Raw genomic sequence first — 25,428 nt, 5'->3', positions numbered from 1 at the left:
TATGATATTATACATGTTTTAATGCCATTCTCCCAAATCATCCCCCCCTCCCTCTCCCACAGAGTCCAAAAGACTGTTCTATACATCTGTGTCTCTTTTTCTGTCTCACATACAGGGTTGTCGTTACCATCTTTCTAAATTCCATATATATGCGTTAGTATACTGTATTGGTGTTTTTCCTTCTGGCTTACTTCACTCTGTATAATCGGCTCCAGTTTCATCCACCTCATTAGAACTGATTCAAATGTATTCTTTTTAATGGCTGAGTAATACTCCATTGTGTATATGTACCACAGCTTTCTTATCCATTCATCTGCTGATGGACATCTAGGTTGCTTCCATGTGCTGGCTATTATAAACAGTGCTGCGATGAACACTGGGGTACACGTGTCTCTTTCAATTCTGGTTTCCTCAGTGTGTATGCCCAGCAGTGGGATTGCTAGGTCGTATGGCAGTTCTATTTCCAGTATTTTAAGGAATCTCCACACTGTTCTCCATAGTGGCTGTACTAGTTTATATTTTAAAGATTGGGTTTTTAAATATGTTGCTTTTACTCCAGTTATTCCTTTCAACAGCTGAGTATTAACTCTGGCTGTTGATGGTTAGAAAAGTCCTACAACCTTTGGCCTTCTGAGACCTCAACTAGTTAGGGACTCATAGAGAAATTCTATGTTTGATAATAAACATGTCTACTAAGTTTTGCAATTGACAAGGAAGAAAGAAGGGGAAATGTTGCAATTCTAGTTCCTAAATAATTACTTTTTTAAAAGATATTTTTGATGTGGATCATTTTTAAAGTCTTTATTGAATTTGTCACAATATTGCTTCTGGTTTATGTTTTCATGGGTTTTTTTTTTTTTTTTGGCCAAGAGGCATGTGGGATCTTAGGTCCCCGATCAGGGATGGAACCCCTATATTGGAGGGCAAAGTCTTATCCACTGGACAGCCAGTGAAGTCCCAAGAATCTGTTTTTTAAAGATAGGTATTTGGCTCTTACTGACTTCTGAAACATGGATGTTCTCTTGGATGAGAACCTGACCTAGGCAAACCCATTTGTAAATTGGGAGAGACAGAGGATTTGAGTGCACGCACCTGGAACAAGAGAGCTTCTTTTTTCCATAAAAAAAAACAAAAAACAAAAAAAAACACCTTTCTGTGGTTGATTTCCATAAGCGCACATTTCCTCTTCATAATTCCAGTCATTAATCACCAAGCAGTGTTTAATGAGCACCTGTGGGGATCATAGATTCCACTGTCTGACCTGAAAACTCAAATTTGGGGTCACCTCTTGACTTGGGGTAAGAAGTATAATGTACCCATGGAGTCTGGTTCTGACTCATCTGGCATCTGTTTTTGACAGAACTGGGATCAAGGCACAGGACTTCAGTGTCTTCTCTTACATGTCTGTCTGTTCTTGAATCTAGGGTCTCTTAACCTGCACACTGAAGACATCTGGGTATGAATGGGTACTGCAGAGGAGGGCTATCCTGTGTGTGGTAGGAAGTTCAGCAGCATCTCCAACTTCTACCCACTAGATGCCAATAACACTCCTACCCCAGCTGTGACAACCAAAACTGTCCCCAGACATGGCCAAATGTCCCCTTGCATGGGGTGATAGGTGAGAGTGAGAAGGAGTAAACTGTCCCCTTCTGAGAGCCACTTCCCTCTAACCCTTGAGGACCCCAAGTCTGAGAATCCTACCGGGAATTGCTTGGTCACCACTAGACATGTTTCTCAAGGAAACCCATGTACTTTAACCAAGCCAAAGTTCTCAACACTGGCTACACCCATTTAGAATCAACAAGATGTTTACCAAGTTGTTTTTTTAGAAGTTCCCCAGAGATCTTTATTTGTAGATAGGACAGACAACCTCTGAACTAAGTGTACTTAGCAATCTTATTACTCATAAAAACAAACATGTCACTTATTACTCCAAACAAACATGTCACTCCAAATTTATTTCAAATAGGAAATGCCAGTAGTTTCAGAGCAAGAAGAAATTCCATATGTCAGTCTATTACTGTCTATTAAAGGCCCCTAGAGACTTTTCACATGTGCTTTTTGTTGTTCTGTTACCATTACACAACACTTGAGAAACTGGATGGTCTGGGAATTCTGAGCTTTATGACAGTTTGACCAAAGTGTATCACTTGACGTAGACCAATTTCTCATGCTTGTAATTCACAGACACTTTTTTTTCACACTTTTAATTTTATATTGGAGTATGGTCGATTGACAGTGCAGTGACAGTTTCATTTCAGGTGGACAGAAAAGGGACTCAGCCATACATACACATGTATCCATTCTCCCCCAAACTCCCCTCTCATCCAGACTGCCTCATAACATTGAGCAGAGTTCCCTAATTCACTGACTCTTGACTAAAGTGACAGGGAGGTGCCTGACCAAGAGGAAATTCCCAGAATGTACAATGCTGGGATGGTCAGGAAGATCAAGACTTAGCAAGACTAAGGGTGGCCTAGGAAGGGTCACCCTTAGTCACCTCTGATAATGTGCTTCAGCAGATGAAAAATATGGGCTACCTCTTCCCTTTGCAGTGTTTCTGGGAATAAAATCAGACAATGGCAGTCTTTATAACTTAGGATCCAGAAGAATGTTGCCCAGGCTGTGTGCAAATTCTGGCAGCTGCCAGTCCCGCTTCTGGTGAGCCAGGAGGAGCTGGTCAAACTTTTTGTGCAGTTATTAATCTAATATGTATAGGATGCATTCAATGATGTTCAACTTTCCATGGGACCTTAGGCAACTCAACTTCCCTAAGATTTTGTTTTCTTATTTGAAAGATTAGCAGCTTGATATTTACCCCAGATGGTCACTAGGAGGATTCAATTAGATAATGTGTGTGAAGATGCTTTGTGAAAGGTAAAGCCCAGTAGGTAGCCAACTGTAAACCCAGACCTGAGCACGCTATTACATGATTGCATTCAGTTCATATTTCTCTGGTTTGTCCTCTGGTTGTTCTGCCTCCAAGTCTGGGTTCAGATCTGGGTGGTGGATTTCAATGAGAAGAAAATAGACGAGGCCTCCAGCAGCAGCACCAACCAAAGGTCCCACTACAGGAATCCACCAGAAGTTATTCCCAACTCTGAAAGCAAACAAAGAAATCAGTGATACATCGCTTGGTCTTCCTTCTAGTATCACTGCTAGTTACTCACTAACCAGCTAGTTGTTCTCCTACTCATGGCTCTTTTTAAATCAGCAAGAGCTAAGTAGAATGGCACTCATGGTAGCTTGGTAGCCAGTATCCTTTCATTGGCTGGACCCTCTTGAGTTGGATGTGCTGGGCTTAAAGGGAGGAGTAGGTTCCCTGCCTGGCCTTACTGGTAAGCAAGGTCATCTGCATCCTATGATTGAGGGGATGCCGGAAAAATGTCTGTGTTAATTGCTTAAAGGTACTGTTTTGTAGGATACTGATTTCAGTTGACCAATTCCATTGTTCTGTTAATACCTGTGAGAGAAATGTCCCATTTATTTCCCTTTCAGAAAACATAGCCCCTGAACCCATGGCAGCAGTTGAGGGCATCTAGGGCAAGTTCAGGTCAATTATTTAGGAGTTGCCTTTCCCTTATACTGAAGTGGTGAGTCCTGGGGATTGTGAACGGAAGGGAGATGTGGAGAGATTCCTGGACATGATTGGTGGATGAGGGCAATCATGAGATAAACAATCAGGAAGCATTTGTCAATGAATGAATTAAAAACTCAAAGGTAGATATATGAATTAAATACTAAATATAATTTAATCCCATACTTATATTTTGAGGTCACAGCTTACTCAAATGTATTTTCTGATAAGGATTCCCTCTCCCCTCCAGAAGTTCTCAGTGTCAGTACATTATGTTGGAGGTCTAGTTCTGGGAGAAATCAGGTGTCTCTGTGAATTGTCACCATTTCTTTTGGGGACAGAAAATCCATTTAGATAATTCAGTAGAAAGGACCATGAGTGCTCTGAAGCAAGTAAAACTATACAGTATAGTTGTGTAGTTGTTTAAGGATATGTGCATTTGAGATAAAACTTTTTAAAAAAAGGATAATTATGAACAAAAAGTTCAGGGTAATGCAGAGGAGGCAGAGGAAACAAAAGGAACACAACTCTGCATAGGAATTTCACAGTGTTTTATTTGGGGAACATATTCATGGCTGCTATTTACAATTTTATTTTTAATAACTATACATATTTCCATGGAACTGTTTGTATCAAACTTTTATTAGAAAGAATAATAAAGGAAATGTTATATTATTTAATATAATATTTTTAATAAAATTATTTTTAAAATAATAAAGGGGGGCCTATTCTAGAATCCATGAGACCTAGTTCTAATCTCAGGAGTGTCCTGGGTTCAGAGCACTTAGCACATTGCTGTGTGTGTGTGTGCACACGCTCAGTGGTGTCTGACTCTTTATGACTCTACAGACTGTAGTCGCCAGGCTCCTCTGTCCATGGGATTCTCTACTCCAATGGAGTGGGCTGCCATTTCCTCCTCCAGAGGATCTTCCCAACCCAAGCATTGAAACCAAGTCTCCCATGTTTCCTGCATTGGCAGACAGGTTCTTTACCACTGAGCCACCTGGGATCTCAGGACTACAGAAGGTCTTTGAGCAAATCTCCCCATCTCTGAGCTTCATACTTCCATCTATACCGCGGTCCTTTCCACCCGTATCATGCAAGCACTCTCTTAGATCCTGAATCTTAGATCATAAATGCAGGCTTCAGGGAAGAGCACTGAGATTGAGCACAGTGGCCACCAGATGGCACTCTTACTGTGCAGGAAAGAGGACGTTGCACTCCACTCTTCGCACAGAACCTTATCCCATGCCTCCAAATTTTCTATGAAAAGAATTTTCTGTGAGAGGCACCTTCTCTTCAGCACATGCTGCTGCTGTTTAATCAGTTGTGTCCAACTCTGCGACCCCCCTAGGCTGTAGCCCACCAGCCTCCTCTGTCCATGGGATTTCCCAGGCAAGAATATTGGAGTGGGTTGCAATTACCTTCTCCAAGGGATCTGCCTGACCCAGGGATTGAACTCACATCTCCTGCTTGGCAGGCGAAGTCTTTACCACTGAGCCACTGGGGAAGCTGTCTTCAGCACATGAAGTGAGTCTAACCACCTCATTTGGTCCATCACTTCCTTTTTTTCCAGCACTGTTTTGTGGTGAGTCTCTCACTGTCATTCAACAGGTTAGGGGCCAAGATACCTGCCAGCATGCATGTCCTCCTTTCACTGTCTGGACCCTCTTGAACTGGATATTTTGTGCTAAGGTCACAAGGCTTAAATGGACGAGATTCGACGTGGCTTCCTGCCTGGCCTTTCAGGTAAACAAGGTCATTGGGGTGCTATGATTTGGGGGGATACCATAAAACTGTGTCAGTTGCATAGGGTACTATCATTAAGGATTCATTTCTTTAGCTAAGTTATTTTAAAAATTAACAATACCCCTGAGATCCTTCACCTATTAAGCTATTAACACTTTAATGTGAATTAGTGAAGACCACTTGCTTACATTCTAGTGTGTGTGTGTGTGTGTGTGTGTGTGAGTTGCTCAGTCATGTCTGACTCTTTGCAACCCCATGAACTGTAGCCCACTAGGCTCCTCTGTCCATGGGATTCTCCAGGCAAGAATACTGGAGTGTGTTCCCATTTCCTTCTCCAGGGTATCCTCCTGACCCAGGGATCAAACCCAGGTCTTCTGCATGGCAGGCAGATTCTTTACCATCTAAGCCACCAGGGAAGCCCAAGAATACTGGAGTGGGTAGCCATTCCTTTCTCCAGGGGATCTTCCTGACCCAGGGATGGAACCCCAGTCTCCCTCATTGTAGGCAGATTCTTTACCGTCAGAGCCATCAGAGAAGCCCTTTTACATCCTAATATTTAAGGGAAAGCAAGAGTCAGCTAGGGTCTGTCTTGCCCTTGTCAGACCCTGGGGAACCTACTCCCCTGGTCATCCTTACTTCTTGCAATACAGGGGCAAATGAGGGTCTGAGAATAAGGCAGTCTAGGTTTCATCTGAGATCCTAGATGTGGATTCAAACTAGGAAATCTCCTGAGATGACTGTCTTGGGTGGAAAACCCTGAAAGGATGGAACTCTAGGGACCATTTGGAATCCTGTTACCTCTCAAAGGTTTTCTTTTGAACTTTTGGTAGAGGATTATCAGTCAGCCTAGCTATTTCATAACTGGTATCTGCCCCTTCTACTCCCTTTTAATTTCTTTTATATAATGATGTCAGATTAATTTTTGGTAAATTAAAGTTCTAAACACATCAAACTTTTGCCCTAAATCCTTTGCTACTCCCTATACTCTATAGAAAAGACAGCAACAAAAATCCCAGAGTCTTGTTCTAGAAATCTAGTCCTCTGTGATCTGAAACAATTGCCCTTCCAAGTTTCTTCATACAGCCTTCCAACTAGACTAGATTGTGTATCATTTTAATATGCTGTCTTTAGATACAGATGCCTCTCTGCTTGAAACAGCCTCTCTGTCCCTGACTGAACATGTCCAAATACTATAAAATGCCCCTACTTCCACTCCCATAGTTCCTAAATTTGGAGCTGCAAGTCTTCTCTCAACTCCTGGGGTTAGTCATTTGACAGCTTCAACCTATGTTCACGCTCTGAAACAGAACATAAACAAAGCAGTGAAGGGCAGCAATAGTAAAGGGCATCTTTAGCACTAGGCCTTAAATAAGGGATTAGGAAGCCGCATGGATGAATGAATGTGTGCATGAGGGGGAAAATCCTGATCCTGAGGGATGCGGTGCTCAGAGTTTGGCATTAGGTGATTTCAACATCACAGATGTGGGCTCCTGCCATATACTCAACAAAGCAAAGAGAACAGGCAAGACCTGTTTTAGAACCACCATCACACTTAGAGCTTTGGGTGAATCACCAAGCAAGGCTCAAAGCGAGGCCAGCTCACTCTGGCGCGTCTTTGTTTTAGGCGTCTGTGTGAAGCTCACAGAGGTGTCTTGGTGGCGAGGTGAGGACAGTGGTCTCCTGGAGTGAACCTCAGGAAATTGGAATTAAAGGAAACTCATGGGTTCATTCTGGGCTTTGGAAATAAGGAGACCTTTAACATGTTCTCAATGGTCCACTGGAAGAATACACAGGATCTATCCTAGCTGTGAACGTTGTGTTCCACCTTTTCATGGTCTAGTATGGTCATTCTGGAACAGAGCTCCTCAGCTGTGGCACTCTGAGCATTTTTGTTTGTGGGGATCTGTCCTGGGTACTGTAAGATGCTTAGCAGTATCCCCCGTTGGACTCTACCCACTAGATACTGGTGACAGGTTCTGCCCCCACCATGCCCAGCTGTGACAACCCGAAGTGTCAACATGCATTGCCAAACATCCTTGGGGGCAAAATTACCACTGGCTGAGAACCACTGCTCTAGAAGATTCATTGTGTTGTTTGTTCCTTAAAGATAGGGTATGCTGGGGACTTTCCTGGTGGTCCAAATGGTTAAAAATCTGCCTGGTGATGCAGGGGACATGTGTTCAATCCCTGGTCAGGGAACTAAGATCCCAAATGCCACAGAGCAACTAAGCCTGCGTACCACAACTGGAGAGCCTGTGCACTGCAACAAAAGATTCTGCATGACGTGGTGAAAATCCCGTGTGCCACACTAAGACACGACACAACAAAAGAAAGAAACAAAAAAGACAGGGGATGATGCTTGATTCTTTTTGTATCTTTCATCTCCTAGAACATATGCGGCACAGAGCGTTTATCCATTCTTTTGTTCAATAGCTTTCATTGAATAGCTTTCTATGTGCTGGATCCTATTTCAGTCACTGCAGACAAAGCAGTGAAAACGCGGTTAAGGCCCCTGTCCTCACAATGCTTTCTCTGTAGTGGCTCCAGTGCTGCCAGTGGTGGTGATTAGAATAGCGTCGGTGATTGCTCTCTCTTTGTCTCCCTCCCCCTTCTCTTTCCCTGTCTTACACACACACACACCACATCATAAATCACCAGTGATAACGTTCCACACTTCTGACGAGGGTGCTCTTACCCTCACCCTCCCATCTGCGCTCTCTTGGATCTCCAGGTCGAAGCCCAGCCCTCCCCATTGAGGCGCAGCGTGAATCTTCCTCCCTCTTCCCCGATCATTTTGTTACTTACGTGAACACCTCAAAGCCCCAACCTGCCAAAGCAGTGAAAAGTCTGGGACTCAGGTCTCGAGCCGGGTTCATGGCACAGCCACTGTTCATTCCCAGAGAGGAGGCGATGGTAACAATCAGGAAGCCAATGACAACAGGCTCTAGGCCTCTGGGGACTCCCAAGTTTCTCGAGTCAAAAATGGCAAAGATGACAATGAGGAGGAACATGGTGGCCACTACCTGGGTGAGGAGAAAATGTACGAGGGGTTCAGCTTATATTCTTCCCACTGGCCCACCTCAAAATGCACCCCCTATTGTTAAAAACGAACCTAATAATAAGCAACATACACTGGCTGAGCACTGTGTCAGAGCCTTTTCTTCTTCTTAGCAGTCCTAGACATGAGTGCTAATCTCTCTCTCCTTTACAGACGAGTTACCTGACCGAGGTGACGCAGTCAGTGGCAATCAGGTGTGGATACAGAGAGTTTAACTCTAGACACTCTATCTCAACTACTCTGACCTGTTAAGCTGCTACCAGATAAATAGAGGGCAAGCTGCAGGCTGGAGAAATGAACAAAGGGGCTCATTCAAATTGGTGAGAAAAACGATGTGAGACATCAATAGATACACGGGCAAAGGAAATGAAACGACAGTTCATAAAAGAAAAATAGATTTGAAAAACAAGTAAGTGGGGAAAACTGATTTGTAGTGAAAAAAATGCAAGCAATACCAAATATTAGGGAAATGATATCAGTTCTCTCAGGCTTTCCTGGTTGAACTAATCAAGTTATTACTTTTGAAAGCCAATTTAACAATGATTTAGCAATATGTATTTTAAAAAGCCCATAAATGTGTGTACTCAGTTGGACCCAGTTGGATATTTGAGAACTACACCTTGGAAATAATCTAAAATATGGAAAAATAATACAATGAATATGCAGATACATAATGAAGCATTATTTATAGTACTGGAAACCTGGATTCCACATCACCAGGGCAAAAGCAATTGTGTAGTGCCCATTCTATAGTCTATTATACAGCCACTAAAAACAATAAATATGAACTCTGTGTGTACAATGTGATGATTGAATATTTACCTCGATTAACATGAAATATTTTTCTAGGTTAACATGAAAATGAACAGGTATGTTTTAAGAAAAAAAAATTAGAAAACAAAAACTATGTGGTAACATTTAAAAAAAAATCGGAGGCCTTCCTTGTGGCTCAGTTGGTAAAGAATCTGCCTGCAATGCAGGAGACTCGGGTTTGATTCGTGGGTCATGAAGATCTGCTGGAGAAGGAAATAACAACCCACTCCAGTATCCTTGCCTGGAGAACCCCCATGGACAGAGGAGTCTGTCGGGCTACAGTCTGTGGGGTCACAAAAGTCAGACACGACTGAGCGACTAAGCACACACATGTGGTAAAATTTAAAAATACTTATGACATTAGGTAAAAAATTATATGTGTATTACATTTTATACTTGAAAATAACATAAAAGACAAGTTGTAAGGGATTATACAAACAATAATAGCAGGTATCTTGAAGTGATGTGGTATAGTGGGTGTTTCCTCCAGTCTCTACTTTCTAAAATTTCTAAACTATTATTTGGAAATTGTATTACTGTTTTACTTTAACAACTAAATGACAGCCACTCTTTACCAGATACTTATTATGTGCCAGGTACTTCATTGTTTTTTCTCATTAGAACCTCACACTAATCTGTGAGATAAATCCTATTTATTCACAATTTACAGATGAGGAAAGGAGGATTGAAAGAGGTTAAGAAACTTGCCCAAGGGCACAGAGCTCCTAAGCAGAAGAATCAGGATGAGACCCAGACAAGTGATTTAAGACCAGAACAGTTGTGCTATTGGCTACATGACAAATGCTTGGATGCCCCTTGTTTAAATGTCAAAAAGGAGAGACACTTCTAGCTTCCTGGAGAGTCTAGATAAACCTATACATCTGGGGAGACACCGAGGACCCTCAGCTCGCCTACCACACTTCACAGGTCTTGAACTGAGAACAAAACGTCTTTTCTCCAGATCTCTACATTTACATGATGTGAACAAATGAGACAGTTTCGCAAAGCAAACCCCATTTGCCCGTGCGGGTTGAAAGGTCCACTCCTCCACTTTTCTCTGAACTTTCACATCTGAACTGATGTGAAACAAGGGTACTTTTTAAAGAGGAAGCAGGAAACTCAGTGGTTCAACTTTGGCAAGCACAAGAATTTGTCAGCAAAGCTTGGGTTATGCTTCGGGACCTCCAACTTTGGAAACACAGACTTTCCTTTCTGATAGGCCTGTAATGTTCCTATGCATCCTCCTTATTAGATTATGTCTTTTCACTGAACTTGGGTCTTTGTTGCATATACACTTACTTGTTCTGCAAATGCATTCACCAGAGACAGATACGGAGCTGGGTATGTTGCGAAAATGTGTGCTGTTGCATTTTCTCCCACGATGAGCAGTTTTCCACCAGCAAAAGACATTAACGCATCTATGGAAGACAGAGCTCTGGCACGTTAGTGTCCTCTGGGCAGAAGAGAGGGAGACTTATGCCAGGTCTTGTGCTGAGCAAGTACAACAAATAGCCAGGTTCAGTTTGGCAGATCCATATCATTTGCCTCTCTTCGTCTCATAGTATGGTAGTTTTAGAGATGCCCAGAGAGCTCCCACGGAGAAAGCAATGGCGCCCCACTCCAGTACTCTTGCCTGGAATATCCCATGGATGGAGGAGCCTTGTAGGCTGCAGTCCTTGAGGTCACTAAGAGTCGGACACGACTGAGCGACTTCACTTTCACTTTTCACTTTCATGCATTGGAGAAGGAAATGGCAACCCACTCCAGTGTTCTTGCCTGGAGAATCCCAGGGACGGGGAAGCCTAGTGGGCTGCCATCTATGGGGCTGCACAGAGTCAAACACGACTGAAGCGACTTAGCAGCAGCAGCAGCAGACAGCTCCCAGGGTGACGGGTCAGAGAAAGAAAGCCCTGGCTGCCCTGGATGGTTCTCTCCACACTTGAGCCAAATCCTTATTCAGTGGGTCGTGGGAACCAGTTTTCTCTAAGGGGAATTGTTGGAATTTTCAAGATTGACTAAAGGCCAAAGTGAAGCTTAGACCTGCTCTGGGCAGAATCCATGATTCCCAGAGGGTTCTCAGTAACCCTAATACCAGTCCAGCATTTGAGGGCATCAAGTACAGTGAAGATGCCCTTAGAACAAGAGACACAGCAGACCCTGACATACCCAGTGTGGTCTAGGTTGTCCCAGACCCCCAGGCCTCTCCTGACCCAGCCTCTGACTCTCCAGGTTTCTGGTCTGATCTTGAGTTCTCCTTTTGTTTTCTTACACTCTATTTCTTAGGATAGTCTGCGGGAAGAGGTGCCTTTCCACAGGTACCTCTATTAGGCTTGGCTCATAAACTCTAGTTTCCTGAGTGTTCCAGCTTGAGAGTTATAAGGTATTGAGATTTACTTTGGGTTAGATAGAAGAAGATACTTTAACAGTTGATTTTATGGAACCCCAAGATGGGACCCCACTCTAGTGTTCTTGCCTGGAGAATCCCACGGACGGGGGAGCCTGGTGAGCTGCCGTCTATGGGGTCGCACAGAGATGGACACGACTGAAGGGACTTAGCAGCAGCAAGATTTTTTAGTTTGAAAGGGTTCCGAAGTCATCTAGTTCATTCCCTCATTTTCCAGAGGAGGGAACTGAGACCAATAAGGTCAGATGACTTATTGAAGCCACACAGCTACTTACTTAGTTCATATGGAACTAAAGTCTGGGTCTTCCATTGTCAGAACTTTGATTCCCCCAGGACTGCTGCCAAATGGAAGCCCTGGCTATTGGACAAAAGGGAGATGGGGTTCCCTACCCACCCCATTTCTCTACTGTGTTCCTTCCCTCAAAGGCTTTGCTCCAAATTCCTTCTCTAAATATTTACTCATCATTCCTTTGAGAGAAGTCAATGGTTTCTCTCCCAGCCAATTCAGAGAAAGGTATGGAGAAGCCAGGGCCCTGTTGCTTCTTTGGCATTGTTTACACTGTAGTACTGGTTGGGTCTAAAGATAGAATTCCTTTATGTTCTCCCCTTCATTTAAGTTGTGATTGTTTTCATTAAGAGGCTTCATGAATGCACCCTGAGAATAATGTTGGCCCCATTAACTAGAACTTAGGACCCTTAGAAGGGCTTCCTTGGTAGCTCAGATGGCAGAGAATCCACCTGCAATACAGGAAACCCAGGTTTAATCCCTGGGCTGGGAAGATCCCCTGGAGAAAGGAATGGCAACCCACTCCAGTATTCTTGCCTAGAGAATTCCATGGACAGAGGAGCCTGGCGGGCTGCAGTCCATGGGGTTGCAAAGAGTTAGACACAACTGAGCAGCCAACACTTTCACTTTCATTCAGGACACTTAGAACTGCCTGTCAAGTGTGTGATAGACTGTGTCCTGTTCTTCCTATCTCACCTCTTCCTGCCAAGTAATCCTGAATTTCAGCTTACACTCAGCTGTCCCTAATCTCTGGACTTAGGGCCCTACTCACCATAGTAAATGCCGAAGAGGGTCGCAGCCCCTGCAAAGGCTCCCAAGAACTGGGCCCCCACATAAAAGGGGAATTTGAACCACTTCATCCGTCCAAAAAGACACAATGCAAAAGAAACAGCTGGGTTGATGTGGCCACCTGCGAAGAAGACAAGGTGGTTAAGAAAGCCAGAGGGCAGGCCAGGGAGAACTATTGTGAAGAAAAGCTTATCTAGGGACTGCAGGCAGAACTCAGTCTTCTAGGCAAGGAACCATATGTGAGGACACAGAGGGGTGTGTGTGTGTGAGAGTGGGGAGGAAGAGAGGACTATTAATCCTCATGGCATCATTAGATACTTTTCAGGAAGTTTAGCTTTCTCAAAGTCAAATTTACAAACAAACTTGTACTCAAATGGCTTATTTTCCATCTCTGTCTATTTATGTCTATCATTCTATCATCTCTCTCTACTGGGCTTTCAGTTCAGTTTAGTCGCTCAGTCGTATCCAACTCTTTGCAACCCCATGGACTGCAGCACACCAGGCCTCCCTGTCCATCACTAACTCCCAGAGCTTGCTCAAACTCATGTCCATCGAGTCAGTGATGCCATCCAACCATCTCATCCTCTGTCATCCCCTTCTCCTCCTGCCTTCAATCTTTCCCAGCATCAGTGTCTTTTCAAATGACTCAGTTCTTTGCATCAGGTGGCCAAAGTATTGGAGTTTCAGCTTCAGCATTAGTCCTTCCAATGAATATTCAGGACTGATTTCCTTTAGGATGGACTGGTTGGATCTCCGGGCTGTCACTCTCAAGAGTCTTCTCCAACACCACATCTCAAAAGCATCAATTCTTCAGTGTTCAGCTTTCTTTATAGTCCAACTCTCACATCCATACATGACTACTGGGAAAACCATAGCTTTGACTAAATGGACCTTTGTTGTCAAAGTAATGTCTCTGCTTTTTAATGTATGTCTAGGTTAGTCATAGCTTTTCTTCCAAGCGTCTTTTAATTTCATGGCTTCAGTCACCATCTGCAGTGATTTTGGAGCCCAAGAAAATGAAGTCTGTCCTTGTTTCCATTGTTTCCCCATCTATTGCCATGAAGTGATGGGACCAGAGGGGCCATGGTCTTTGTTTTTTGAATGTTGAGCTTTAAGCCAACTTTTTTACTCTCCTCTTTCACTTTAATCAAGAGGCTCTTTAGTTCTCCTTTGCTTTCTGCCATAAAGGTGGTGCGTCATCTGCATATCTGAGGTTATTGATATTTCTCCTGGCAATCTTGATTCCAGCTTGTGCTTCTTCCAGCCCAGCGTTTCTCATGATGTACTCTGTATAGAAGTTAAATAAGCAGGGTGACAATATACAGCCTTGACATATTCCTTTCTCAATTTGGAACCAGTCTGCTTTTCCATGTCTGGTTCTAACTGTTGCTTCTTAACCTGCATACAGATTTCTCAGGATGCAGGTAAGGGGGTCTGGTACTCCCATCTCTTTAAGAAGTTTCCACAGTTTGTTCTACTGAGCTTTGCCTATCTATAAATCAATAACCCCAAGATCAGATCAGATCAGTCGCTCAGTTGTGTCCGACTCTTTGCGACCCCATGAATCACAGCACGCCAGGCCTCCCTGTCCATCACCAACTCCCGGAGTTCACCGAGACTCACGTCCATCGAGTCAGTGATGCCATGCAGCCATCTCATCCTCTGTTGTCCCCTTCTCCTCCTGCCCTCAATCCCTCCCAGCATCAGAGTCTTTTCCAATGAGTCAACTCTTCGCATGAGGTAGCCAAAGTACTGGAGTTTCAGCTTTAGCATCATTCCTTCCAAAGAAATCCCAGGGCTCATCTCCTTTAGAATGGACTGGTTGGATCTCCTTGCAGTCCAAGGGACTCTCAAGAGTCTTCTCCAACACCACAGTTCAAAAGCATCAATTCTTTGGCACTCAGCCTTCTTCACAGTCCAACTCTTACATCCATACATGACCACAGGAAAAACCATAGCCTTGACTAGACGAACCTTTGTTGGCAAAGTAATGTCTCTGTTTTTGAATATGCTATCTAGGTTGGTCATAACTTTCCTTCCAAGGAGTAAGCGTCTTTTAATTTCATGGCTGCAGTCACCATCTGCGGTGAATAACCCCAAAGAGATTGATATAAACTGTTAGCTTCAGTATATTTTAAAATCAATATATTTATATAATATACTTAGTGGATTTAATTCTACATCTAGTAATTCCTAAGTCCCTGTCCAGAGGATATAGAAATAATATTAGGACTGAAAAAGAAACATGTCTTTAATTTCCCTCCCTTGGTGGGCTGTACCTCTCACTGAGGTAAGGGGCTCAGTTTATTTTGAGGTGGTCACAACATCTGAATGGATTCTCCGTAGTTTCTCTACATAGACAATGTATATCTCACACACAGAAATGGAATAACATTTCCTTCACTCCAACCTAAACTCTGACTCAAGAAATCATCCTCTTTGATTCTTATCCATTTGCAAGTTCAGGCAGAGGGCTTGTTCTGGGGGTAGGCTGCTGCTATCCCCAGCTGACTTTCCTGTAGCAGCAACAACCACACATATTGAACACTTGTCAGATGCTATCATATGGATAATTACACGCACTTGATCCTCCTAAGAAACTGGTGAGATGGGTCCTACTCCAGTTAACTGGTGGGGAAACTGAGAAGTCAAGTAACAGTTTATGGTCACGTGGTTAATAAGTGGTAGGTCTCAGATTCAAATCCAAGCTTATTTGAACTCTAGGGCCTATGTTCTATGTTTTTACTTTTCTAGGTTTTCTTTATCAAGTTTATAAAGGTTTTCTCTGCCTTAGACAGCAGGTGAAAAAATTTCAAAAGTCGTCTTTGAACATATGGGCTTGATTCCTAGGGATGAAGGACACACGTGTGAAGAGTACAGATGACATTTAGTGTGTGTGTTAGGGGGATTAGAGTGACTGTCAGTGTAACCACACTGAAATGTGGACCTCTGGGTTATGGGAATAGCTATAAACAAAGCAGTGATAATGATGATGGTGATGATGACACTTTGCCATTTGACTCCACACACAACCTATTGATAAGCTTTGTTTTTGGAAGCCTCCCTCCTCTCATTGCCTCCAGGAAGAAAGTTGTGCTTTTCCTGAATCTCTAAGCCAAGGTGGGCTTGCAGTGGGGAGGGATTCTGACTGCTGGCTAAACTATGAGGGCCCTGTCTTCACCTGACTCTGCCCCTCAGGGGCTCATATGAACAAGAAAATGTCAATGCATCAAAGCACAGGTGACTTCCTGAAGACTTACACATGCATCACGTCTTTTGTTTTGCTTTTAAATCTAAGAGAGTCATAATTCTGGAGACTGGCAAGAGTACCGCTTACTAGGAAGCTGGAAACAGGGCTTAGAAGAGGGGGCCACACAGGGCAGGGGAAAAGGTCCTGGAGCCAGCCCTGTTTCTCTTTTCCAGAGGCTAGTTGGAGGATCACCGCCACCCAGCCAGCCTGGAGGGAGCCAGTGTGAAAGGACCCGGGGACAAAAGAAATCACCTCCAATCAAAAATATCTCCCCTCAGATGAGTCTGCCAATGGGAGAGTTATTATTTAGCAAGCTCCTCTTCCAAAATAAAACTTGCTGTAGGTTTAAAGCATAAAAGATTTATGCTTTTAGTCTCTCAAAAGCACTCTGAGGCCAGAACTATTATTCACCTTGAGCTTCCCATACCAAAAGGCACTTAGTAGGTGTTCAAGATATGAAAGTTGGGGATATAAATAGCCAGAGGTCTTTATTGAGATAGCTCAGGCTACAAAGATCTACAGAGGGAAAGCTGTTTGGGGGTCAGAGAGGGTGTTCTGGGAGGGCGCTTTGCAAAGCATTGAGGAGAGTTTCTCTTTGCAGAGATGTGTGATCACTCGGCTCACCCCTACCTGAAAGACAAAAAAAACAGAGCAGCACTGCGGAAGAAACAGGAGTGTTACAGTTGGAGAGGGCCACGCTCATATCTTGGCCCTGTCAAAGTGGCTGTGATGATCAGATTATCCACATAAAGACCCGGATGGATGGAGCTGAAGCCCAGGAGGAGGCCTGAGATGAAAGCCTTACATGAGCAAGGTGATCAGGTTCAGGGTTCTGTCCTAGACCAGTCCCCTTCTCCCTGCCACCCGCAGACAACTCTATGATGGAGATAATCCTACTATTTTAGCTCTCATTAAGCAATCTTGCTTTTTTCTGGAGATTTTTATTGCCTATAAAATGCTGCATCAGAAACAGCTGCCCTGATCTAGGTACAAGTCAGCAGAGCAAATGCTGAGTGTGGGGTGGTGCATAATCAAGGCATTGCAAGTTCTGATTGGCCAGACTGGATTGCCAGACTCCTGGCAAGCTCACAAGGGAGCAGGGTAGGTGACTCCTGTGCAGAGAAGTAACGCTTTATGTTCCAAAACCAGAGGTCAGCTGACCTTCCCAGTCTGGACCACAAAGTGGGGTCCCATTTATGTTTATGCCTAATATACATTGGTTATTTTTGGAATTCCCAAAGAGGGCCTCACAAGTGTCCACAAATCAGTATGTTGGTTGCAGCCACTATGAGAGAATCACCACCGCACCCCACCCCCCCCGCCCCCACCCATCTTCCTCTCCTATTCCCGGGCTGTTAAAGCCAATACTGAGTCTGCACTGATGTCATCACTGGGCCAGGGTGTTATCTGTGCCTGTTTCCCCCATTTCCCTGGGAGCCTGAATAGTGCTTAGTTCCAAACAGAGATGGGAAATAAGCTCCCTTTCCCCAGCTCAACACTGCCATCCCAGGTGGCTCAATGGCAAAGAATCTGCCTGCCAATGCAAAAGACATGGGTTCAATCCCTGGGTCAGGAAGATCCCTGGAGAAGGAAACAGCAACCCACTCGATATTCTTGCCTGGAGAATTCCATGGACAGAGGAGCCTGGCGGGCTATAGTCCATTGAGTTGCAAAGAGTTGGACACGACCTGGTGACTAAACAACAGCAATAGCTGCCTTCTATTAGCCAGGCTCAGAAACTGTTCTCCTTGCATTTGGGGATCTCACAGTCTCTCTGAAACAATTTGGACAGCTCCTGAGCCTTGCTCAGAAACAGCCCTTCATGAAAACAGTCCGCTTACTCCTCTGAGTGCAGGAGTTAACCAACCCCAGGCTAAAGGCCAGATGGGAAGATCTCACACCATCTTTCACTCCCTCTTCTCCTTCCTGCTGGTCTCTGCCCCTTTTCCTCCCATGATAACTCCAAATATATCAGTGTATGCAAACAGACATTGACAGGGGTGGTGGTGAAGTGTCAGCTACATTGGTAAGGTCTGGGACCAATTTATCCTAAGTAAATATTTGATGATATTCAATTCAGGGAGTTATGTAGGTGAAATACGGCAAAACCACATCTCCACCTTTAAAAAGTAGCTGAGAATATGCCTACATTTATATTGCATGGTTTGTGGAAACCACACTTGTCTGAATGCAGTTGGGAGGGTGTGGGGAGAGGCAATGGAGCATTCTGCATGCTTGTTTGAAGGCAAGAAGGTATTCTGTCTCTGGTGTCAAGGCCTGCACTGTCATCTAGCCTTGGCCCATTCAGGGTGGCCCCTTGGTTATTTTTGCATCTTGGGTAGGCAGTAGAGTGTGGGGATCACAGCAAAGGCTCAGCATGAGTTTGAACAGAAACACTGCTCCTACCTAACAAACCACATACATGGGAATCTGTAACCTGGACTGCCTTAGGATCTGAGTGCCCCTATGATATGGAAAGGCTGCCAGCCAGCAAACGACTGTTCCGAGTACCCAGTCCCCGGAGGCTCTGAGGGGGTCTGGGCAGTCATTCTTCAGTGCTACAGTGGCAGTGCTTGTCACCAGTCCAGCCAGCTCACCTGCAGGATCCTCCCCTGGACCGTCCTGCCCTGTACTGGACCTGTACAGCCCTGTCTAAACTGCCTTTCCCATGATAGATCATTGGAAGTGTGGTTTAGTAATTGGGACCTATGCTTTGCTGTCTCATGGACCTGGGCCAAATCTTTGATTTGCCTTTTTACCAGCTGTGGGATGTCTGGAAATTAATTTAACCCCTTGGGGGCTTCCCAGATGACACAGTGGTAAAGAATCTGCCTGCCATTGCAGGACACACAAGAGACACAGGTTCAATCCCTGGGTCAAGTAGATCCCCTGGAGTAGGAAATGGCAACCTGTTCCAGTATTCTTGTCTGGGGAATCCCATGAACAGAGGAGCCTGGTGGGCTATATATAGTCCATGGGGTCACAAAGACATGACTGAGCACAAACCCAAAGCAAAAAGCAAAAATCTTCAGGCCTCCAGTTTTCTCTGTAGAATGGACAGTAATACCTGCCTCAGAGTGCTGCTGTAGAAGACAGAGGAGGTGTTACAGAAGGGAGAGGAGATAAATTGTATACAGCACCCCATACAGTGCCCAGCACACCGGGGTCCCCATCTTCCCTTATCACCAACAGTCTTACCTTAGTGTTCTGAGTCCCCAAGACAAGGCTGCTAAAGATTCCACAATCTTTGGGAAGTGGATCATTTTCACACTTCCTTCCTAAGGTCCCAGGCTGCATTAAGTATCATTTCATTTTGCTTCTCAGAACCTCAAGAATTGCTTTTAATTAGTCTACCACTCAGGGCAGGTTGGACCAAGACCTCTTAATTAGCCCTGCACCTCCATGAAAGTACCAGCTACTTTGCAAATGGCCCAGGGCTCTCTGTGATTGCTCAGATAAAGGTCTGGGGAACTGCCTCTGTTGGAGTGATCTTCACGGGCCATTCACAGAATATCTGGGAAGTGGTTTTCAAGCGTAAGATGGAGCTTATAAAAGAATGTATTGACAGGCAAAGAATACGATTCAGTGGCCGGATTTAGGAATCAGTCAGTTCTGAGTTCCAGCCCTCATCTCTGTCTCTTGCTGCAGGTTGACAAAGCGGCAGGTCACTTAGCATTTATTTGCTGGCCGTTTAAAATTGGTCATTTATAAAAATAGAATCAAAGATATTCTTGCAGGACTGCTGAGGTCTAAAACAGTTAAGGTATGTAAAGCACCCAGAACAGTGATAGTACACTGGGATGGCTGGGTTAGTAGTGGTTGTCATTGTTTCTGGTACTTACCAGAGACACCTGCACTCACATAAATGGCCATTGCAACTGCCATTGAAAATCCAGTATTGATAGTGATGATTCCTCCAAAGTGTCCTCGACTGAGAACAGCTTGGGCAACAGAACCACATCCAAGGACCTGGAATGAGAGGAAACTCAACAAGTGAGTGAAGATGGCCACCATCAAAGACAATGGGAAGTCACAGTAACAAGAAGCATTTTTCAAGCACATTCACAAACCAGGCTGCCACAGGCCTCATATAAATCAGCTTATAATCTTCCAACTGTGCGCAGGTAGCAAAATGCTGGTCCCGAGGCTGCATCTGGATTATGGATGAGTTTTGTTAGGCCTTCATAGTGTTAAACTTTTTAATGAATCTATAAATTGGGTAATTTGGTAATCATTTCATTATACATAAATATCTAATCATTATAAAACTGAAACTATGGACTTTCCTGGTGGCTCAGATGGTAAAGCATCTGCCTACAATGCGGGATACCTGGGTTCAGTCCCTGGGTCAGGAAGATCTCCTGGAGAAGGAAATGGTAACCCACTCCAGTATTCTTGCCTGGAAAATCCCATGGACCAAGAAGCCTGGTAGGCTACAGGCCATGGGGTCGCAAAGAGTCGGACACGACTGAGCAACTTCACTTTTACTTTCTTTCACTTTTGTATGTCAATTATACTTCAAAAAGAAAGGGCGAGAGGAAGGGAGGGTAGAAGTTGTGGAAAGAAAGGAATGTTTGATGAGGGAGGTTTATTGGGAAAGATGAAACAGTTGCATAAATTTCAACAGGACAACACACAACCATTGGCCATCCTCATGCTGTGGTTTAAAGAGCCAGTGTGGTCCTGAAGGAATGTCTGGGGCTGTAGGATCATTAGATCATTGCTCCTAGATGTCAAATAGCCAAATTTTTTCTAGAATACAGATCCCAGTTTGGGTTTCTTAACTAAAGAATAGCACCAACTGGAGGGAGGACTCAGCATCAAGTAATGGATATGATTTGAGGGTATGTGAAGCAAGATGAGAAAACCAGACCACCTGACCTGCCTCTTGAAAAACTTATATGCAGGTCAGGAAGCAACAGTTAGAACTGGACATGGAACAACAGACTGGTTCCAAATAGGAAAAGGAGTACGTCAAGGCTGTATATTGTCACCCTGCTTATTTAACTTATATGCAGAGTATATCATGAGAAACGCTGGACTGGAAGAAACCCAAGCTGGAACCAAGATTGCTGGGAGAAATATCAGTAACCTCAGATATGCAGATGACACCACCCTTATGGCAGAAAGTAAAGAAGAACTAAAAAGCCTCTTGATGAAAGTGAAAGTGGAGAGTGAAAAAGTTGGCCTAAAGCTCAACATTCAGAAAATGAAGATCATGGCATCTGGTCCCATCACTTCATGGGAAATAGATGGGGAAACTGTGGAAACAGTGTCAGACTTTATTTTTGGGGGCTCTAAAATCACTGCAGATGGTGACTGCAGCCATGAAATTAAAAGATGCTTACTCCTTGGAAGGAAAGTTATGACCAACCTAGATAGCATATTCAAAAGCAGCAACATTACTTTGCCAACAAAGGTCTGTCTAGTCAAGGCTATGGTTTTTCCAGTGGTCATCTATGGATGTGAGAGTTGGACTGTGAAGAAAGCTGAGCGCCGAAGAATTGATGCTTTTGAAGTGTGGTGTTGGAGAAGACTCTTGAGAGTCCCTTGGACTGCAAGGAGATCCCACCAGTCCATTCTGAAGGAGATCAGCCCTGGGATTTCTTTGGAAGGAATGATGCTAAAGCTGAAACTGCAATACTTTGGCCACCTCATGCGAAGAGTTGACTCATTGGAAAAGACTGATGCTGGGAGGGATTGGGGGCAGGAGGAGAAGGGGACGACAGAGGATGAGATGACTGGATGGCATCACTGACTCGATGGACGTGAGTCTGAGTGGACTCCGGGAGTTGGTGATGGACAGGGAGGCCTGGCGTGCTGTGATTCATGGGGTCACAAAGAGTCAGACACGACTGAGCGACTGAACTGAAACTGAAGCAAGTTTTCAGAAACAAATGTATTCAAGGAACAAGAGACGAAGAATAGGAAGGCTTCTTATCAGGATGATAATAACCAACTTCGGTGTCTCTTCACAAAAGGATGAGAAGGGAACTCTGAACCTGAAATAAGAGAGGATGCACATCAACCATTTCCTGATAGTGATGAATTAATTCTAAATAGCTCCCTTGGGGCTCATTTGTGAAGTCCTTTAAAGAAATATGATTTACAAACAAGGGATGTTTAACACATATAGAATGGTTTTGTTTTACTCCTCCCTGAAGGCAGAGAAATTACCTAGATGATCTTTTAACATCCCCTCCAGTCCCTGATTCTAAGATATATCAACTTAACTCTAACTGGTGGACAGTAGGGAGAAGGAGGACCTGCCATCTGGAGGGATGCACCAGGGCTGCACATCACAGGCACGGGGCCGTCTCTGATGTTAATCACAGATCTGGCTCCAGACCCTGTACTGAGAGCCAAGTTAAGTTGTAGCAGGAACATGGTTCCCTTTCCCTATTTTAAGAAATGAAATATTCCCCTGAGTCCATCTCACAGCCTACCAATTCCACCTAGACTTGACATTCGTTTTTCTAGAATCCTTATCTGTTATAATAAACGTCAGAATTAAAACCACACTGCTGTCTTTCTTTTTAATTTAAGATCAATTAAATGCCCTAAGTACAACTTCCAAGCTAACTGTCATTTAGGCAGCCTTTCCTGAAAAGAGGCAAAAAACAAAACAAAACATTCCTGATAGCTTAGAAGACCTGATTTAGACAACCCGGGTAAGGAGAGACACACTCAAACACGGGCCAGTCCTGAGCTATTAACACTTTCCAAATAAACTTCTTCCTTCTTTTATAGTGTGATATTCATAGACTTGTGATATTCTACAGGGGGTGTAAAAGCTTTAAAAGGTCTGAGTGGACCTGGAGAGGCTTCTGTTCTGTCAAACTTCATTGTGATTAATACCGTCCTCTTCCACCCTAGATGCTGAAATTGCTTTTTTGTTCTTTTCTAGGGAGGATAACTGATGGCATCACCGACTCAATGGACATGAGTTTGAGCAAGCTCCAGGAGTGTGTGATAGACAGGGAAGCCTGGCGTGCTGCAGTCCATGGGGGTCACAAAGAGTCAGACACTACTGAGCACTGAACAAAACTGAACTGATGCTGTGCACTGCAGGAAATGAGCAGGAGGAGAAATAAACAAGGTAAGCACTTCAGTTTGCCTAGTCTGAAATTACTATTCAGAAGATTTCAGCCCATGTTGACATCATTTCTTCCTAATTTTTAAATACTCTTACTATAGCCTGAAAATTAATAAGGCAGACCAGTAATTGCCTGCTAGGATCTTTTCTTGCCTGCTTCCTCTCTCCTGCATTCACAGCACCAGGGAAGTAGACCTTGGATATCCTGATGTTATCATACTCTGATCACTAGGGAATTGGTCACTCACCCTTGTTTCCTTCTTCTGTGTGCCCACTGTAATTTTCTTCTTTAAAAAAATGAGAGCACTGTCATTTATAGTATTACTGATAGAACTTCCAACATGATTCCATGCTCTAACCATTAAGAACTGCCGTATTGTTCCCCTTCTTAGACGCAGAAAGAGACATGCTGTCTCGATTTCTTTGGTCTTCGCTATCAAGAAATCTTTTTTGGACTCATCACTCTTTCGTAGTCTTCTCACTAAACCTAATCTTTTCTCTCTGTAATTCATTTGTACTGTCCCTACTGAACAATTTGTGTTTAGCTGTTTTCCAAGTGCCTGATCCTGATTTCCTTATCTAGAAAACAATCTCTTAGATTCCTTTGCATACCAACAGGCGATAGTATGCTCAGTTCAGTTCAGTCGCTCAGTTGTGTCCAACTCTTTGTGACCCCATGAATCGCAGCATGCCAGGCCTCCCTGTCCATCACCAACTCCCGGAATTTACTCAAACTCACGTCCATCGAGTCCGTGATGCCATCCAGCCATCTCATCCTCTGTCTTCCCCTTCTCCTCCTCTGTCTTCCCCTTCTCCTCCTGCCCCCAATCCCTCCCAGCATCAGCATCTTTTCCAATGAGTCAACTCTTTGCATGAGGTGGCCAAAGTACTGGAGTTTTAGATTCAGCATCCGTCCTTCTAATGAACACCCAGGACTGATCTCCTTTAGAATGGACTGGTTGGATCTCCTTGCAGTCCAAGGGACTCTCAAGAGTCTTCTCCAACACCACAGTTCAAAAGCATCAATTCTTCAGTGCTCAGCCTTCTTCACAGTCCAACTCTCACATTCATACATGACCACTGGAAAAACCATAGCGTTGACTAGATGGACCTTTGTTGGAAAGTAATGTCTCTGGTTTTTAGTATGCTATCTAGGTTGGTCATAACTTTCCTTCCAAGGAGTAAGCATCCTTTAATTTCATGGGTGTGGATGAAGCCTGCAAATCACTGCACCATCTGTAGTGGTTTTGGAGCCCAAAAAAATAAAGTCTGACACTGTTTCTACTGTTTCCCCATCTATTTCCCGTGAAGTGATGGGACCAGATGCCATAATCTTAGTTTTCTGAATGTTGAGCTTTAGGCCAACTTTTTCACTCTCCTCTTTCACTTTCATCAGGAGGCTCTTTAGTTCCTCTTCACTTTCTGCCATAAGGGTGGTGTCATCTGCATATCTGAGGTTATTGATATTTCTCCCAGATATCTTGATTCCAGCTTGTGCTTCTTCCAGCTCAGTGTTTCTCATGATGTACTCTGCATAGAAGTTAAATAAGCAGGGTGACGATATACAGCCTTGAGGTACTCCTTTTCCTATTTGGAACCAGTCTGTTGGTCCATGTCCAGTTCTAACTGTTGCTTCCTGACCTGCATACAGGTTTCTCAAGAGGCAGGTCAGGTGGTCTGGTATTCCCATCTTGTTAAGAATTTTCCACAGTTGATTGTGACCCACACAGTCAAAGGCTTTGGCATAGTCAATAAAGCAGAAATAGATGTTTTTCTGGAACTCTCTTGCTTTTTCCATGATCCAGCGGATGTTGGCAATTTGGTCTCTGGTTCCTCTGCCTTTTCTAAAACCAGCTTGAACATCTGGAAGTTTATGGTTCACGTATTGCTGAAGCCTGGCTTGGAGAATTTTGAGCATTACTTTACTAGCGTGTGAGATGAGTGCAATTGTGTGGTAGTTTGAGCATTCTTTGGCATTGCCTTTCTTTGGGATTGGAATGAAAACTGACCTTTTCTAGTCCTGTGGCCACTGCTGAGTTTTCCAAATTTGCTGGCATATTGAGTGCAGCACTTTCACAGCATCATCTTTCAGGATTTGAAATAGCTCAACTGGAATTCCATCACCTCCACTAGCTTTGTTTGTAGTGATGCTTTCTAAGGCCCGCTTGACTTCACATTCCAGGATGTCTGGCTCTAGTTGAGTGATCACACCATCGTGATTATCTGGGTCATGAAGCTCTTTTTTGTATAGTTCTTCTGTGTATTCTTTCCACCTCTTCTTAATATCTTCTGCTTCTGTTAGGTCCATACCATTTCTGACCCTTATCGAGCCCATCTTTGCATGAAATGTTCCCTTGGTATCTCTAATTTTCTTGAAGAGATCTCTAGTCTTTCCCATTCTGTTGT

At 43.9% G+C, this 25,428-nt stretch overlaps 1 protein-coding gene across 3 annotated transcripts in view; it reads right to left on the bottom strand.

Annotated features, from left to right (window-relative positions):
* Window positions 1–1,107: 1,107 nt before the first annotated feature.
* AQP9 (aquaporin 9) overlaps window positions 1,108–25,428 on the bottom strand; it is a 49,752-nt gene continuing 25,431 nt past the window's right edge. For all 3 annotated transcript variants that reach the window (XM_070377984.1, XM_005910437.3, XM_070377985.1), the window contains 5 exons: window positions 19,769–19,895; window positions 12,660–12,797; window positions 10,497–10,615; window positions 8,132–8,349; window positions 1,108–3,100 (listed from right to left, as the gene is read on the bottom strand). In XM_070377984.1, coding sequence (XP_070234085.1) covers window positions 2,926–3,100; window positions 8,132–8,349; window positions 10,497–10,615; window positions 12,660–12,797; window positions 19,769–19,895 — 777 coding nt within the window. In that variant the 3' untranslated portion in view covers window positions 1,108–2,925. The remainder of the gene's footprint in view (window positions 3,101–8,131; window positions 8,350–10,496; window positions 10,616–12,659; window positions 12,798–19,768; window positions 19,896–25,428) is intronic.

Source organism: Bos mutus, chromosome 10 (genome assembly GCF_027580195.1).
Source record: "Bos mutus isolate GX-2022 chromosome 10, NWIPB_WYAK_1.1, whole genome shotgun sequence".
Classification (NCBI taxonomy): Eukaryota; Metazoa; Chordata; class Mammalia; order Artiodactyla; family Bovidae; genus Bos; species Bos mutus.
This window is presented reverse-complemented; position numbering and strand designations above follow the sequence as displayed.